Source organism: Callorhinchus milii, unplaced genomic scaffold (assembly GCF_018977255.1).
Source record: "Callorhinchus milii isolate IMCB2004 unplaced genomic scaffold, IMCB_Cmil_1.0 Scaffold2, whole genome shotgun sequence".
Classification (NCBI taxonomy): Eukaryota; Metazoa; Chordata; class Chondrichthyes; order Chimaeriformes; family Callorhinchidae; genus Callorhinchus; species Callorhinchus milii.
In genome coordinates, this window is record NW_024704743.1 from 53,438,175 (window position 1) to 53,456,343 (window position 18,169).

The 18,169-nt window shown below is 43.9% G+C and overlaps 2 protein-coding genes across 3 annotated transcripts in view; one reads left to right on the top strand and one right to left on the bottom strand.

Moving 5' to 3' along the window:
- igf2bp3 (insulin-like growth factor 2 mRNA binding protein 3) overlaps positions 1-7,622 on the top strand; it is a 94,728-nt gene extending 87,106 nt beyond the window's left edge. For both annotated transcript variants that reach the window (XM_042332253.1, XM_042332254.1), the window contains 5 exons: positions 249-368; positions 2,453-2,527; positions 3,266-3,397; positions 3,677-3,790; positions 5,047-7,622. In XM_042332253.1, coding sequence (XP_042188187.1) covers positions 249-368; positions 2,453-2,527; positions 3,266-3,397; positions 3,677-3,790; positions 5,047-5,145 — 540 coding nt within the window. In that variant the 3' untranslated portion in view covers positions 5,146-7,622. The remainder of the gene's footprint in view (positions 1-248; positions 369-2,452; positions 2,528-3,265; positions 3,398-3,676; positions 3,791-5,046) is intronic.
- A 1,178-nt stretch (positions 7,623-8,800) lies between these two features.
- On the bottom strand, positions 8,801-16,216 carry malsu1 (mitochondrial assembly of ribosomal large subunit 1). Its single transcript, XM_042346970.1, has 4 exons — positions 15,997-16,216; positions 13,178-13,359; positions 12,146-12,227; positions 8,801-9,269 (listed from the first exon to the last, which is right to left on the bottom strand). The coding sequence occupies exons 1-4, from the start codon at positions 16,214-16,216 to the stop codon at positions 9,037-9,039; spliced, it is 717 nt and encodes a 238-aa protein (XP_042202904.1). The 3' UTR covers positions 8,801-9,036.
- Positions 16,217-18,169: the final 1,953 nt, after the last annotated feature.

Consider the following 18,169-nt stretch of genomic DNA (forward strand, 5'->3'; position numbering starts at 1 on the left):
TTATGCATATGTGGAAAAACCCAAGGAGGTGGTGGAGGTGTATTATGTTAGGACATACAAGAGTGAAATAATAGATATTAGAGGAAGAATTTAATTGACAGTATTTTTATTGGGACATGCCACATGGTCTCTTTGGTCTGTGCATTTCCTAATTGCGTTGTATAAAATTCTGAGCTAGCCAAAGCATATGCTTAACCTTTCTTGTATTTGCCAGTTGCACACTTTTAATGATTGTATATTAATTTCAGCAACAGTCAGAGTCTGAGACGGTTCATGTCTTCATCCCTGCCCTGGCTGTGGGTGCAATTATTGGCAAACAGGGACAACACATCAAACAACTCTCTCGCTTCGCAGGAGCTTCCATTAAGGTAACTCTTAGCATTTTATACTTGACAAAGAATTTATGCGCTGCAACAAATCATGGTGAAAATTGAGACATAAAATCTATGACTGCCAAGTGATACCAGTGACTGTTGTTGGAAATAATTACAGAATGTTTTCACCAGTTCAATACTTAATTTGATATGTAAACTGATTTTATGGAGTTGCTTTTAACCAATTTCTAAACCATTTTGCAGCCTCTTAAGTGTTTTATGATTTCACCAAATGCATTATGAATTTAATGCATTTTAATTAACTGTTGCTGGGGTTGTGCTGCCCTCTGGTGCCTTGGCCAAATTGGTAAGTTGTCATATGCGAGTCCAGATAGTGAATGTTCCCATTCTTGGAGAGACAAACTTGAGAAACAGTTCTGATCCAACATCCACATTTCCCTGAAGGCAATGTGGGATCCTTGGCCCATCATAATACACCAGCTAATTCAGCACAGGACAAAATTTGAAGCTGTAACTTTCTATTTGTGATGGGTGGTGCCTTTACCCACTAGATCACAGGATTAGCCCAAAGGTTTTATTTGTTCTAGACTTCTCAGTCTTTTCATATTTTTAAGTTCTGACTGTAAATATTAGGTTCTTGTAAAATTGCCCCTAATACACTGTGCAAGACAGTCTACTGTGTTTGCCAGCTTATTGTAGAGACAAATTCAAATCTGTTGCAAAAATTTTCAGAAACTTCATTCAGAATGAGTCAGCTTTTTTTGCTCAGTAATTAACTTGATCAAACAATGTTTCTTGCTAGTTTAATGATGGTGACATTTTGCTTTATCGTGTTTGCACCTCTTCACACACTTCGTACATTGTTTGAAGTATAGTCACTTAAAGCTACTAACAACACAGCCAATCTGCATCAGCATTGAGATAAATGACTTTTTTGGGGAATGGTGAATTTGTGGTGAGGCAGGAACATTGGTGGGAGGCGGAGGATCACTTCTCTTTGAAATCGTGACATTAAATCTTCAATATTCACCTGAGGCACTAGAACAGGCAGACTGGACCTTTAATTGAACTTGTCATCTAAAGAATACTTCCAACAATGCAACAGCCATTCAGTATCTCAAGTATAGGACTCAACCCCATAAATGTTTGATCAAAAGGCTGCTGACTGAGCCAAAGTATTGCTTGACCTATATATAATAGCTTCACAGCTGAAAAAAATGCAAGCTAATCCTGAATTTGAGCTTTGATTGTGTCCCTTATTGTTTGTACAACTAGAAAGTAGTTAGTGGCTTTCTGAAGGTTAAGTGAATTTTGATGTTAATTTGACCCATTCTTGAGCATTTGTCCTACGTGTAGATCTAGATCGAGTATGATAGTATGATGGACAGCTATGTGCCACTGGGATCCTGTGTATGAAAAGAAATGGAACAAAGTGTTAGCTCAGCTAAATATGAAATTTTTGAATTCCATGGCCTATATATTATTTGATATCTTTAGTTGGGAAAAGGAATCTAAGAGAATAAATGGTTTCTAGAATATAAACTGGTTCATTTCATGATTGCAACGAAGGTGTAGCCATTCTTACTCCTTTTATGGCCATCATACTTTTGTTTAAGCCTGAATTCCACAATATGTGCTAATGTCACAAAGCTTTTTATATGTTTTGGGAGCATTGCCATTTTCCCTCCTATCTACAATGAAAAGGAATGCTGTGCTAGCTCACACTAAACTAGTAGCCAGTTTGAGAATTGGTGGAATATTGCAATTGGTATTTTAATCCTAATTGAGGTTGCTATTCATACTTGTGATCCTCTGAATGTATTGTTGGACTATTCGATCAATCAAGCCTCCCTCCCACAGTAGCTTTCAGCTGAAGAACGCGCCCTCTGTAGACATATTCGGAGGTTGCACAAGAGTTTGTGTTGGTCTTTTTGGCTAGTGGACATGAGAATCTCTTAAGAGTATTGTAAATAAGGAAACAGAGCCAAATATATATATTATACATATGTAAATCAATATATACTCTGGATTTTACATCATAACTTAAGTTCTAAAGATGTATCTATATTTGTTGGATGTATTCTATGTTTATATTTATACAATGTATTCTGTTGAAGATTGCTCCTGCTGAAAGTCCAGATACAAAACAGCGTATGGTGATCATCACAGGACCACCTGAAGCTCAGTTTAAGGTAAATTGTCAGAATTTATATGATATGGTGCTGGACAGTCTTGGATATTCACACAAGCTGGGGTTGGAGGAGGGCTGGGGGGGAAGGGAAAGATGGCCAAAAGCGCAGACTAAGAGGAAGGTCTTGAGATGGACCTTGAAAGAAGCGAGGAAGGGGCAAGCCGAAGGGTCTTGGGGATGGAGGCCCAGAGAGTGGGGCAGATATGCTGAAAACCAGATACTGATGGTTGGGCAGGTGTGACGGGATCAACCAAGCAATCCCACTGAGTGGGCTGGTGTGGAGTCAGCTGGTCACAGAGCTAGGGTGGGGCAAGCCCATGAAGGGATTTAAAAGATAGGATGAGGAACTTGAACTCGATCTGCTGTGGTGATGGGAGACCAATAGAGCCTGGCGAGGATGGAGGATATACTAGATTCCTTCCAAATTCACTTTCTGCACCTATTAACCCAGACGTTGGCCATTTTAGGGCAGAAAGCCAGCTGACACAAGAAGCAAGCCAGCCAGTTCTACATGTGGGGGTCCACAGGAGTACAAAGGTATAGGCAAATTTGCGCTACAATAAAGCGTGTTTATTATTGGACAGCATTGTTACAGCAATTTGAATTGCAAATTGTACATTAAGGTTGTGTTACAGGTAGCTTGGAAATCTCAACAGCCTGAGAAATACTGTTGATTCTGCATGGGCACCAAGTCATTACTTTGAGAAGCAGATGTAGCTGGAAAATTTTGTTTCTTCAGGCTCAAGGTCGAATCTATGGCAAACTGAAAGAGGAGAATTTCTTTGGACCCAAAGAAGAAGTGAAACTGGAGACCCATATCAAAGTACCATCCCATGCAGCTGGCCGGGTTATTGGGAAAGGGGGCAAAACGGTGAGCATTGTTTCCAAAATATTTCATTGCTTTAATCTAAATCTCTGCTGTGCTTTCCTCTATCAATTATCTGGTGTTCTATATGCTTATTGAATTTGGGCTTTTTTTTGGATCAATGGGGGAGGATGGAAGATAATGTAAAATAAAATATATATAAAATAGTTGTCAGTTTCTGAGATGCATGTCAGTAAGTTGTCAGTCAAACCCAAATAGGCTGAGGTACTTGGCTCTTGACTGTTCTAGCTTTCAGCTCATGAATCCTAACCTAAAATGTTTCAGGTAAATGAGCTACAGAACCTCACAAGTGCAGAAGTGGTAGTTCCTCGTGATCAGATTCCAGATGAAAATGATCAGGTTATTGTCAAAATAACCGGTCACTTCTTTGCAAGTCAGGTAAGAGATTTCCTTTTACACACCAGTACAAAATCACTTGGGACTTGGAGATAATTAAAACACGTCATCTTTTGAGCAGGGATATCATTTTCTGTTTATACCAAGTGAGAAACTGGTCAAATTGTAATAGGCTGTTGCTGGGTTCTGAATCATTTATAATATCTGTCTGAAAATGAAAGGCAGGTGCAACAGCAGCCTTTGTGACTTACATAGCAGTTTAGTCTTTGAGGTCCTCCTTGCTGAGGCAGTCTTCCATTGTATTTAAGAATCAGAATCTAGTAATCCAGAATAATTTCTACCCTCAACAATTCCAACTCTTGCTACTGCTGATTGAAACAATAATTGCAACCACAAATTGTGCAAAATAACATCCAACTCGAAATAGAAAAACGCCATACAAATGTAAAGACAAAGATGTAATGCAAGAATAATATTTCATTGCATTTGATACAAGCCTTTCACATCGAGAGGGTGTCTTAAAGATCCTCACATGATTTACTGTAGAATGTAGTGTATTTTGTAGGCGAACGCCAAAGCTAATTTGTGCCCAAAGTCCCACAAACGGCCATTGATCAATTTCATTTTGAGGAATTGTTGGTCAGGGCACTGAGAAGAAGTCCCTTGTCTTTTTGATTAGTACCACGGGATCTTTTACGTTCACTTGAATAGGTAGTTTAACGTCTCATCTCCAACAATGTTGTGCTTTCCCAGTACTGTCCTGGAATACCAGCCTACACTAAGTGAGCTCAAAAAGTAACACTGGGACTTGAACCCATAATCTTTTGATTCCTGTAGAGTCGGATTGTGGAATCCTGTAGCTCAGTGGTTAGGGCACTCGCCTTGCAAGCGAGAGACCTGGATTCTTTTCCCGGCAGTGCAAAGCCTTGGGCAAATCTCTCAAGAAAAGAAAAGCCAATAATAAATTGGTACTTTCAATCCACGCTGTTGTGGGACACTGCTGTGCCAATTGGCTGCCGCGTTTCACCCACAAATATACAGTCAATTCACTTTACAGTATATTTTGTGAAGCGCTTTAAGACATCTAGAAGACCTGAAAAGCGCTAAATCAAATGGAACGATTTTTTAAATTTATTCTGAGGCGAGAGAGAGACCAACTGAGCCAGGCTGAATTACTGCTGTAGTTAGAAGATAAAATGTTATATTTCCTTAAATTTCCTTGTTTTGTATCCAGTGAAGGAGGATTTAATGTTAACTGAGTAACTGATGACTAATTTTTTCATCCCTTTTACAAATAGCTTGCTCAACGAAAAATTCAAGAAATTTTGGCCCAGGTAAAAAGACAGCAGCAACAGAAGACGGCGCAGAGTGGACAACCCCAGTCCCGAAGAAAATAAAAAGGTTCAGGATTTCAAACCAACCACCGAGACAGATGCCAGACCAAAGAGAGAGATGGACTGTGTAGTCGTAGATGAGGATTTAAACCCATCACTGATAAAGAAGCATATGTTCCACCTTCCCCAGTCATCTTTGTCGAGGACCAGGCAACAATTGAACTCTGTCTCTGTGAGAATGTGTCCTTTAGGCGCTCAAAAAAGAAACCTTGTGAAACCCAGCTTTAAATAAGACCCTTTCACTTCCCTTCTTTTGTTCTAATTTCAAAACTTTAAACTGCCTTGTTAGCTTTCCCAAAGCTCTTAGATCTGTTGGGTTTAATGAAGCTTTCTCTTCTGATTTCACTGGTTACAAAAAGGCATTGCTCTTATAGTTCCAGTCATTATAAAATCTTGAGGTTTTTTGGGGGAGGGGGTAAGGGGGTGGCTAGTTTGTAGGCATCTGTCCCACCACAAAAAATGGCTTTTTAAATTTGGTTATTTTACAAAGATTACTGAAACACTGCCGTGAGAACCTAAGGGAAGTGTTGAATGGTGTTGGCCAGGGCATGAATTGATTATTATGCATTTTACTAAACTACCTCAGGCATTTAGTACCTCAATTGTTCCTTTTTTTTGCTTATTTTGTATACTTTATAAAAGTAATAGTCTTGAGCATTTTATTTTTTTAATAAAAAAAGTAAAATTTGATCAGCTACAAGCCAGGAGCACTACAGAGAAAAATACAGATGTAGATGTCTTGCTTCTAGCTGCTGGCTGATGGGAGTACTCGATAATCAGAATCGCCTCAGATTTCCTGAGGTTCACAACACCATCTTTTGATCAAAATTCTGTGAATGTTTGAAAGACGCCGAATGATGCCAACATATACTGATAGCAGCAATGCCATTTTTTTTCTTTTTTTAAGATGGGATGAAAGTGTTTAATTCCTATTTTTGATTGATGGTACTTTTTGGGAACAAAACAAGGAAGTGATGGCAAGAGGCTTGGGTTGAAAAAAAAAGTGGCTGCAAACTGGATTGGCTTTTAGTGTTACTGAGTAATTTTTTAATGCATGGACCCTTGGTGCCTTTGGCCATCACAGCCTCTTGATACATAATGACGCAGTCCATTTGGACTTGGCCATTTTGTTCAAAGAGCAAGCTTCATCTTCAGTTATTGGTAGAGCGATTTAATCCATTAGAGAATACTCTGGCACACTTTGCCGGAGCACACTCTGGGTTGAACTTACTGAACCACCCATTTCAGTCACCATGGGCAGAAAAACGGTCAAACACTGTTTGATCACACTAAAGTTATTGAAACTAAATAAGAGTTTACATATGCAGCTGCTATAGTGGGCCACGCTAAGCCACTGAGGGGGCTGCAAGCTCCATTTCTCTGCTCCTTCTCTCGGCTTAACCAGAATGCAGCAGGCTTTATGCACATTCTACACCAGTATAGCAATACATTTCAATGCCAAAAGGCCAAATTGACAGCCAATATCTCCTCCTTCTCCCTCTCTCCCCCCCTCCCAGAATGTAGTCTAACAGAATGATAGAATAAGCTAAAATAATATGTGGTAAAGTTGAAATGCTCCGATCAATTTCTTCAGTGAACCCAAATTCCATCTACCTCAGTGCTTAAACTAAGGCAGTGCATATTTGGTGCATAAACACTGCTGTATGTGGTCTGAGCAGAACCATACTATTACCTCTGAACCTTTGTGATTTGTTTTTATTTTTTTGTGCATGAGATGATCAGAATCATCATGCTGCACTGAATTGGAGGGGCACAACTTGGCATAACCATTTACTTCATCAATTTTTTGATCTACCTCTTAGATACATTTGAATTAGAGGCATTTCTGCATAGGATAGGTTAATTTTCCCAAAGATCATTTTTGTACAGATTTGGACAATTTAAAAATGGTCTGAAGTATTTTTTGCCTGCATATTATTCATTACTAATTAAAAATTCTCAAAAGCTTATGTTGTAGCTTTAGCAAAATTAATTCTCATTTTTTTTGGCAGTGACTTTTCCATGTAGTCTTAGAAATTGTTTTTACATTGATAAAATTACTGAACTACAGAAGGTCATTTAATAATAGCTTAAAAGAGTTGATGTGAGGCTGGAAAGTCATAAGCCCACTTGTATTTTCTTTATTGCAAGTAACCTTTGATAAGGAATTGATTTACCATGGATTTTGATTTCACCATATAATGCTGCATTTGCATTGGCATATCTGCTGTTGTATCATTTAAATTTCTGGACTGTATAGAGATTGTTGCTAGGATAGAACCTGTTTTAATTTTTCATTTTTTCAAATGAGACTGGTGTATTTGGAATAACTGGCATTAGTTGAAGGTAGTACTGTAAATGGAAGTGTGATACCAGCAAACATTACATGGCTCACTTTTTCTTTCATCTGAATACTGTGCCCCCAATGCAGCCCCACTTGTCAAATGCCTCTGTATGAAATAAAGAATTTAGCTCCTATATGATTTGTTTATGATTGGTGTCTTTGAAGTGTTCTAGTGGAATGTACCACATAGACCCAACAAATGTTTGTTGCACAGGGCATTACAACATCTAATTTGTACATAAATTGCTTGTATAACACACATCATTCATTTCATAATAGGAGAAAGATGGAGTTACAATATTTGACAGTTGGGATCTAATTTTTAGTATTTCTGAATGGAATTCCTTATGAAGAATTCCTGTCATTCCACTCTGTAGGTAGATTGTATCTGAGTAGCATTCCTGTGGTGAGCATCTTACAAAAGGAAACTTGCATTTGCACAAATCCAGTTCTTTATTAAGGAAAACAATTAAGAAACTAAAACTCCAATGACAAGTATCCAATATATTAGACCCTGCAATTTATTATTTTGAATAGATAAGATCTAATTTGTGGTCTCCTACTCATCCTATAAGACTTTTAAGTTTATTTCTTCCTTTCCCCCACCAGCTGCGATCATTTACAGGCTGTTATCCATCTTACCTTGAGGACCTTTGACCCACCTCGCATGATTGGATAGAATTAAAGCAATGTCACTCCTCTGAGTTTTCCAGCTTCTAAAAGGAATTTGCTTTAAAAACAGCTTGGAATGGATATCTTTAAGAAAATGTAAAAAAAAACTAGCTGATGTGCATAAGTAAATGGGAGCATTTTGGGTTCAGTTACAGATGAACTTCAGTCTCTTGAGATCTTACTCGATTTAAGATTAAGTTTATGCAGTCTGGATTGATTTTTAAAACCAGCACTGTTTGTTCAATAGATTCTATTTCATAGTCATAAGAGGTGTTATGAAGGATTAGAATTGCCCTTTTCACTTCTGGAATAAGAGTTTAAATAGATTTGGGATGTAAATTTCAGTGACCTTTTGCTACAAAAGGCCTTTTAATTATCAGTTGTCACTCAACCAAATTTAATGAATCATGTAGGAAATGCAATTCCTAGTACAATGGGGTGGGAGTCCAGCCTGAGTTGGTAGTGGTTAATGGTGCATCATTCATCATCAGCATAAACTCAATGAGTATTCAAGAACTTATTGGAGGGTAAGACAAGCCTAGATGTATAAACTCCCCTCTGGGAGCTTAGTGAAAAGGTAAATAATCCACCCTTTATACACTATCTACTAGACTCTGATGCTTAAACACTTAACACATTTCCTTCCAAAGTAGTTTGTGTTTTAATATGTGGTTCAGAATAGTTTTTCTTTTTGACAGTTTGGTGTATTTATTTCAACATTTTGCACATTTTAGATCAAAACATTCAGTGGCAGAGTCATCTCCCCAATCAAGAGTCTCACAAGCACTGTCGTTCATTTCTTTGTCCGATTATAAAATCAAACACCTTGAGCAAAACCAAACGAGTCAAGCTGTTGGCTTTGTCGAGCAATTTTATTTTCAAAACAAGGTCCTGCTGTTGCTGTCAGCTTCACGTGTGGATTCTCCCAAAACTGCCCTGGGAAGCGATTGTTCCTTTTGGCCCACATCTGTTGGTTCGTATATAAAATCAGACGGAAACATTTCTTGGGGTATCTTCGCCAACTGATCATCATGTGAACGCAAAGTCCAGAGTTTCTCCAGTTCATAGACTTCCCGGGTTTCAGGCAACATGAAATGTATCACAATATTACCTTTCAAAAAAGCACATAGAAAACATGACATTGTATTACTTAAACACTTACTAACGCTTGATTAATGGTAATGGAATATCAGAACCAAGTCAATCCTCTGAGCCAGGGCCCTGCTGAAGTCATACTCAAAACTGTTCAGTGCTCTAAGAATTATTGAACACATTGAAACCTGAGTTAAGCAGCAAAGCATGGTACAGTATTGATATTGTTAGGATGAGTGGCAGACCAGTGATTGGGGGCAGGGATTCTTCCCATTCAGCTCTAGTTGTTGTGCAAACCAAAGCCCTAACAGGTGGGATGGTCATAGCTGGACAAGTTGTGGGAAAGCCTATGCAGTTTTAGCTGGCTAGACTTCTGCAGTTCTCCAATGCATATTCTGGGGTCCCCAAGCCTTGGCTCTTGCCTAATACATTCTGGAATTAGAAAAGCAGGGTGTGTCCCTCCAGAGAGAGAGAGAGCGCACATTCCATGTGTAGGTGGGATGCATGATACTCTGTCTAGTTTGGATACTCTTGAAGCATGGCGATGGGTTTCACATATGTCAGACTCCCGGCTGACCAAACCAAAATGTGTGAAACCACACAGAGTGCTGGCAGGTTTTTCAAATAGTTACAGGGAAAGCATCAATGTTCCTGTAGCCACATGCACAGTGACTTTGCTAAAGGCAAAGAAATCTGGAACTTGTTAACTCAAGATCCGTCTCACTCCATATCCAAATTGAAGGACTTTTGCTGGAGTTCTGCTAGTTCTCCATTCTCAGAGTTAAGCAATAAAGTATAGTCCCGCATTGAAATCAGCCGAGAGACTCCCTTGGAGTTTGTCTCCTTCCTACCATGGCTACCAATGAACCACACTCTCAGTGTCATTTCAGCCTATGCAACGTTTCTGACATGTTCAACAATTCTTACCTTGCCCCCTCCCCATCACACCCCCTAGCAAACAGCTGCAGTTCACTCAGTACCATACCATATCCCAATCAGTCAAGGCCAGCATTCAAACAAGTCCACTTGAATGCGTACCAGCTGGAGCTACTAGGAAGTAGTTTTTCAAATGAATTATATCCCAAGTTTATGTCTTCACTGGTTGTGGGCCACGGGCCGCCTTTTGGTCCACACTGAACTAAAGAAAGTGAGCAACACTGCCGTGTTGCCATCTGGTGGTGCAATTTGTTTCTACATCCAGCCACACTACAGAGAGCTTTCTCAGCGTACAAATAATAGTTCTGAAGAACTCCTCTATAATGTGGCAGTTCCTTGTTCCTTTGTTTAAAAGGCTATACCAACCACATGGGAAATGACTTTATCATTTGATGTAGCACCTTATCACGTCATTGGGATGTTTCAAAACACTTCACGGAATATATTGTAAAGTGAATTTGCTGTGTATTTTGTGTGCAAAACGCAGCAGCAGCCAATTGCCAAAGCAGTGTTCCACAAACAGTCGTGGATTGAGTGTGGAACATTGGTAGCCATTGAGGGATTATTACCCCCGGAAAGCGATCTGCCAATCGACAAACAATCGGGTTTCTACTTACCACTACTGCTAATAATAATCCTTGCATTTGATATAGCACTTTTCACATCTTCTAGACGTCTCAAAGCGCTTCACAGAATATACTGTAAAGTGAATTGACTGTATATTTTGGGTGAAACGCGGCAGCCAGCAGTGCACAGCAGTGTACAACAAACAGTCGTGGATTGAAAATGACCAATTTTTATCACTGTTTTGTTTTTTGGAGGGATTATTATTAGGCGTGTGGAGTAAGGAAGCCCAAGGTTTCGCCCTCTGCCTGGAATTGAATCCAGGTGTCTCGCTTGCAAGGCGAGTGCTCTAACCACTGAGCTACAGGACTCTGGTAAATAGGTAAATAGAGGCATGTCGAAACTTGCCTAAGGTTTCGCCCCGCCTGGGAATCGAAACTGGGTCCTCTTGCTTGCGAGTGAGTGCTCTAACTATATGATTTATAATAAAAATAATCCTTGCATTTGAAATAGTGCCTTATCACACCACTGAGACGTCTCAAGCACTTCACAAAATATACTGTAAAGTGGATTGTGGACAAAAAGCAGCAGCCAATTGCGCACAGCAACGTCCCACTGTTTGTCCCACAAACAGTCAGAGATTGAGTGACCAAATTATCATTATTATTTTTGATGGGATTATTAGCCCTGGAAAGCAATGCACCAATTGATGCAGCAGCCAATTGCCATACCAATGTCCCACAAACAGTCATGGATTGAGTGATCTAAAACATTTTTTGACAGATTATTACCCGGGAAAGAGATCTGCCAACGATTTAACAACCGGGTTCCTACTTACTGTTAGGTAAACAGAGACATACGCAGTAAGGAAACTTGCCTAATTGCCCAGTGATTCCCACTCATAATTACAGTAATAATAATCCTTATATTTGATATAGCACTTTATCATGTCATTAAAAGGTCCCACCCAAAGCACTTCACAAGATTTACTGTAAAGTGTTCTGACTGTTTGTAGGTGAATGTGGCAGCCAATTTGCACAAACATCTGAAGTGAGAACTTGATTTATACAGGGGTGAGCTTTAGCAAGCAGGAACATTTTTATGGCTGTTCCTTCTCCACACCTCCACCCCCGGTTACTTGGCTCAGCACTTGTTTCCCCACGCCCCTCTTCAGGATCTAGAATGTGAGAGAGGTACTTCACAATGTGTTTCAAACACTCTTGCTTAAGACTTCTACACTCCCGGACCTAACATTTATTAAAGGGCATCTTTGCTAGGCCAGCTTTATGATCTGAAACGCCATATATTATTGGCATTGATGCATTTCGTGCCCAATAACTATGTTGTCTTATTAAAGTTTGTTATCGTACAGTTCACTAGATATTTGATACTTACCAAAATCTATACATTTCCAGTCTTCAGTATCTTTTCCTTCCATGTTGACTTGAGGAAGCTGCTCTGTCTTTAACTGTTTATACTGATGAATAACAAAATTATTTTGGTTGTACCAAAGCATTTTATTGAGAAATTGAATCCAATCTTACAATACTTGTGTACAATTTACTTAGCCAACCTACTTCCTGCAGTGACTTACTATAAAGAACAGCGTTTGAAACACAACATATAATAATAATAATCCTTGCATTTGATATAGCGCCTTATTACATCTTCAAAACGTCTTAAAACGCTTCACAGAATATACCATAAAGTGAATTGACTGTATATGTTGTGGGCGAAATGCGACAGCCAATTGCGCACAGCAGCGTGCCACAAACAGTCGTGGGCTGAGTGACCAATTTATTATTATTTTAAAAACAATTTGAAGGAAAAGGGATCCGCCAATCAACTAACAACCGGGTTCCTACTTACCTCTAGGTAAACAGGCGTGTGGAGTAAGGAAACTTGCCCAAAGTTTTGCTCTGCCAGAAATCGAACCCAGGTCTCTTGTTACTCTAACCACTGAGCTATAGGATGTCCGTGACCATTCAGCAGACCAGGTGCTTTAAATAATATCTACTCTGCAGAATAATCAGTTTAGTCAAAATATATGTGGTGTTTCAGGTGATCGACCTGCTGCAAATTTCCAGTAATTCTGTTCTTACATCAATTACTTATTGGATTTATTATTATTATTATCGCCATCAAATGAACTAAAACATTGAGAGTAGAAACAAGGTTAATTTCACTATCAGGTAGAGTTTCTATAATTTCACAGCTGGTGACCTCCTAAGAATGTGAGTATTCAGAAAGTGGCTTTCACGTTTTTTAAAAAAATGTTTATTATTGCTATTTTCATGCACAGATTCAGATCACTACTGAGTCATGTTCAAAGACTTGGCAAGTCTCATTCACATAGTTTACAGGCACTGTGATTAACCGAAACAAATATAACTCATTCAGTGACAACATTTCCCAAGATCGACTTACCACTTTAAGGGCGTAATGGGCCATGGCATGCAAATGCCTTGCAGAAGTTCCACTCACGATGATAAAATAATCTGTGTACTTTATTTCTTCCGGCACTTTAATAACACATATATCCTTCGCATTCTCCTGCCGCAGCAAAGCCACCAAATAATCAATGGTGAACACTGACTTGTAAATGGAACCTATTTAAAAGCAAAAGTGAAAGTGTTTAATCCTTTACTTCTCCACCAAGTTCAAACCTGTAAGGCCATTTGCTCCAAATTTAAGATTGTGCAGAATTGTGGAACATTTTTCAAATTAAGCCTTGATTAGGTTTAAAGAATTGCAGAAAAAACAGTTTTCAAATTAAGACTGAATTCCAAGTATTTTTCAAAATTCACACTGTCTCCACTAACGGTTTCTCCTCCAACCCCATCAAGGGCGGTGTCCCTCTTGGTGACATCATCCATAGACATGGGGTCAACTTCCACATGTATGCGAATGACACTCAACTCTATCCCTCTACCTCCACCCTCAACTCCACTGCTGTCCTCACAGACTGCCTGTCGGACATCAAGTCCTGGACGAAAGCTAACTTCCAGTTGAATGTCAACAAGCCTCAGGCGCTGACAGCATCACATTTCATGGATGCTCTCTACACCTCATGGAGCCAACATGGAACCTCGGCATCCTTTTCGACCCTCAACTGTCCCCACATCCATACCATGACCCGCTCCACCTTTCCCCACCTCTATAACATTGCTCGGCTCAACACTCATCCACGCATTCATCACATCCAGACTCAACTACGCAAACTCCCCGCTTGTCGGCCTCTCCAGCTCCTCCCTCCATAGGCTGCAGATCATCCAGAAGTCTGCAGCCCATGTCCTCTCCCGCACCAGGCTCCGTGACCCTATCACCCCCATCCTCGCCCCACTCCACTGGCTTCCCATTGCACAGAGGATACAGTTCAAGATCCTGGTCCTCACCTTCAAAGCCCTCCACGGCCTTGCTCCCCCCTACTTCTGTGAACTCCTAACCCACTACCAACATGTCCGCGCCCTCTGCTCAGCGGGCTCCAGTCTGCTTCGCGTATCCTGCCTCGTTCGCCCCACCATTGGTGGGCAGATCTTCTGCCCCCACCCTCTGGAACTCCATCCCGCAATCCCTCCTCTTGCCTCCTTTAAAACTTATCTCAGACCTTCTTCTTCGACCGTGTCTTCACCCTCCTACCCTCCCCGCCCTTCATCCTTCCTGATCCCAGCCACCAGCTCAGTGCAGATCCCTGACTGTCCAGCGCCTTGGGACATCCTCCTGACATGAAAGGCTCTAAACAAATGTAAATTGTTGTTGTTATTGATCAAATGCTCAGAACTATCCTGACTAACCTGAACAACAACAATGTTCATTTATACAGCGAGGGGCAGCGACCCAGAGCACAACAGTGGCTGTGCCAGACACCAATACACAGAGAGAGAGAGAGCGGAGCTGACCCGAGCCACGGAGAGAGAGAGAGAGAGAGCGGAGCTGACCCGAGCCACGGAGAGAGAGAGAGAGAGAGCGGAGCTGACCCGAGCCACGGAGAGAGAGAGAGAGAGAGCGGAGCTGACCCAAGCCACGGAGAGAGAGAGAGAGAGAGAGCGGAGCTGACCCGAGCCACGGAGAGAGAGAGAGAGAGCTGACCCGAGCCACGGAGAGAGAGAGAGAGAGAGAGCTGACCCGAGCCACGGAGAGAGAGAGAGAGAGAGAGAGCGGAGCTGACCCGAGCCACGGAGAGAGAGAGAGAGAGAGAGAGAGCGGAGCTGACCCGAGCCACGGAGAGAGCTGACCCGAGCCACGGAGAGAGCTGACCCGAGCCACGGTTGAAGAGGAAGGTGTTTGGTTCTGATCTCAAGACGGACATGGAGGAGGCAGGGAATGTCCATGTGTAGTTGGGATGATGGAATTCTCAGTTTGGTTTGGATCTTCTGATAGAGACGGGTTTCCATATGTCAGGCCAACCCCCGCCCCCCCCCGGACCCCACCCTCCACCACCCCCCCCCCCCCCCGGACCCCACCCTCCCCAACCCCCCCGGACCCCCCCCCCCCCCCCCCCACCCCCCCCTCCCCAACCCCCCCCCCCGGACCCCACCCTCCCCACCCCCCCCCCCCTCCCCACCCCCCCCCCCCCCCCAACCCCCGACCCCACCCTCCCCAACCCCCGCCCCCCCCCCGGACCCCACCCTCCCCAACCCCCCCCCCCCCCCGGACCCCACCCTCCCCAACCCCCCGCACCCCCCCCACCCCCCAACCCCCCCCCCAACCCCCCCCCCCGGACCCCACCCTCCCCAACCTCCCAACCCCACCCTCCCCAACCCCCCGGACCCACCCCCCCAACCTCCCACCCCCGGACCCCACCCTCCCCAACCCCCCCCCCCCCCGGACCCACCCTCCCCAACCCCCCCCCCCCGGACCCCACCCCCCCCGCCCCCCCCCCCCCCCCCCCCCCCCCCCCCCCCCCCGGACCCCACCCTCCCCAACCCCCCGGACCCCACCCTCCCCAACCCCCGCCCCCCCCCCCCCCCCCGGACCCCACCCTCCCCAACCCCCCGGACCCCACCCTCCCCAACCCCAACCCCCCGGACGCCACCCTCCCCAAACCCCGCCCCCCCCGGACCCCACCCTCCCCAACCCCCGGACCCCACCCTCCCCAACCCCCCGGACCCAACCCCGGCCCACCCCCCAACCCCCGGACCACCCCAACCCCACCCCAACAACCGCCCCCCCCAAACCCCCAACCCCCGGCCCACCCCCAACCCCGGCCCAACCCCCTCACACACACGGGCTGCAGTGGGCCTCACCTGTGGCCTGGGTCGGGCTGCTCCCCGGGCGGGGCTGGGGCCCGGGGCCGGGGCTCGGGCTGCTCCCCGGGCGGGGCTGGGGCCCGGGGCCGGGGCTCGGGCCCCGGCAGTTGGTGCAGCCCCGAGTCGGTGGCTCTCGGGGGTGAGCGCGGAGCCCCCGCCCCCCACAGCGAGTGTTCGTAACCAGCGCCGCCGCCAGTGTCCTCAGCCAGGCCGCCATCCCCGGCCTCCCCTCACCCCCCGGCCCGGCCCGGCCCGCACAGCCCCGCCCCGGACACCAGCACAGCCCTCACCCCCGGCCCGGCCCGGCCCGGCCCGCACAGCCCCGCCCCGCCCCGGACACCAGCACAGCCCCGCCCCGCCCTCCCGCCCCGCCCCCGCACACACTGGGCCGCACACTGGGGTTGGGCACAGTGCCCACTGTCTGTGTGCGGCTCAGAGAGGGGGAGACACGGTGGAGGTTTAGATGGTAATCTCTCGCCTCTCCCCCTCCACAGAACACACTGCGAAGGCAATTGACTGTGTGTGTTGTGGGCGAAACCCCACAGACAGTGAGTGGCGCTCACACACAGCAGTGACCCACAAACAGTGGTGGATTGAGTGACGACATTTTTTTTAAAAAAGGGTTATGACCCCCGGAAAGGGATTTGGCAATTGACTGATAACCGGGTTCCTCCCCCACTGTGTGAGGTAAACAGAGTCGCGCGGAGTAAGGAAACCTGACCAACATTTCACCCCGACAGGAATCGAACCCGGGTCTCTCACTTGCGAGGCGAGTGCTCTAATAATAATAATAATAATAATCCTTGCATTTGATATAGCTCTTTTCACGCCGGGAGGACGTCCCAAAGCGCTTCACAGAACACACTGTAAAGTGAATTGACTGTATATTTGTGGGCGAACGCGGCAGCCAATTGCGCACAGCAATGTCCCACAAACAGTCGTAGATTGAAAATGACCAATTTATTATTGTTTTGTTTTTTGGAGGGATTATTATTAGGCTCTGTGTGGAGTAAGGAAACTTGCCCAAGGTTTCGCCCTCTGCCTGGAATTGAACTCAGGTCTCTCGCTTGCAAAACGAGTGCTCTAACCACTGAGCTACACGACTCCACAAACGCGGGTGATGAGGGAAAGATTATTTTCAGTGGTCGGGGGGTCTCGTGTTGGAGAGCATGATATTAAAATCGTAACTGGAGGCGGGGGGGGGGTCCAGAACAGAGATTAGGAGGAACGTTTTCACACAGAGAATGTCGGGATGTGGAATCCTCTCCAGGAATCCAGAAGTTTGCAGGGAGCAAAGCTGAGTACAGCAGAAATTTCTAATAATCAAGGAAGGGGCCTCTAGCCACTCGATAAAAGATAAGCCAGATATTTGTGAAATATGTGACATGCCTCTTCGTTCTTAACTACCCCATGGTTCAGCCTGGCTCAGTTGGCAGCACTCTTGGCTCTGAGCCAGAAGGTTGTGGGTTCAAGCCCCATGTTGGCACTGAGAATTCCACATATATATTCCGCTTATACAATGGGAATTTCTCATCAAAACACTATTAAGCATGGTGATGGTTTGCTGCATTTGTCAGAGACCCAACTGACTCAAACAATTTTGAAGAGGAACAATCCAAAAGGCTACAGGGAAAGACCAAGGAATTGGCCTTAGAATATATAACTTCATTGGAGAAGCAGCAGCAAAAGTTCGTCCACAAATATACAGTCAATTCACTCTACAGTATATTCTGTGAAGCTCTTTGGGACGTCTAGAAGACGTGAAAAACGCTTTATCAAATGCAAGGATTATTATTATTAAGTTCAAGGAGCCAAATGGCCTTCCTCCTATAATCCTAGACCATTACTCTTAATCTAATTTTTATTCTTTAGATGAGTACTTGTCCAGCCAAATTTGGACATAACCAAATCTAAGCAACCTTAGATAGCAAGACAACTGATGTATTGTTTTCAGTTTTCTGATGTGATGGAACTGATGTAACAGGAAGGAAATTTTGATAGTGTTATTATATAGAGGATGGAAAGCAACCCAAACAAAAGACAAAACATAGGTATGGATTAAAATTTATTGTGAGCATTATTATTTGTGCATTTGGCATAGTCTGCATCCAAAGCATTCGAATAACATCCTGAAAAAGTAATGTTAGTTTGTCTGCCATTCCTCTATTTA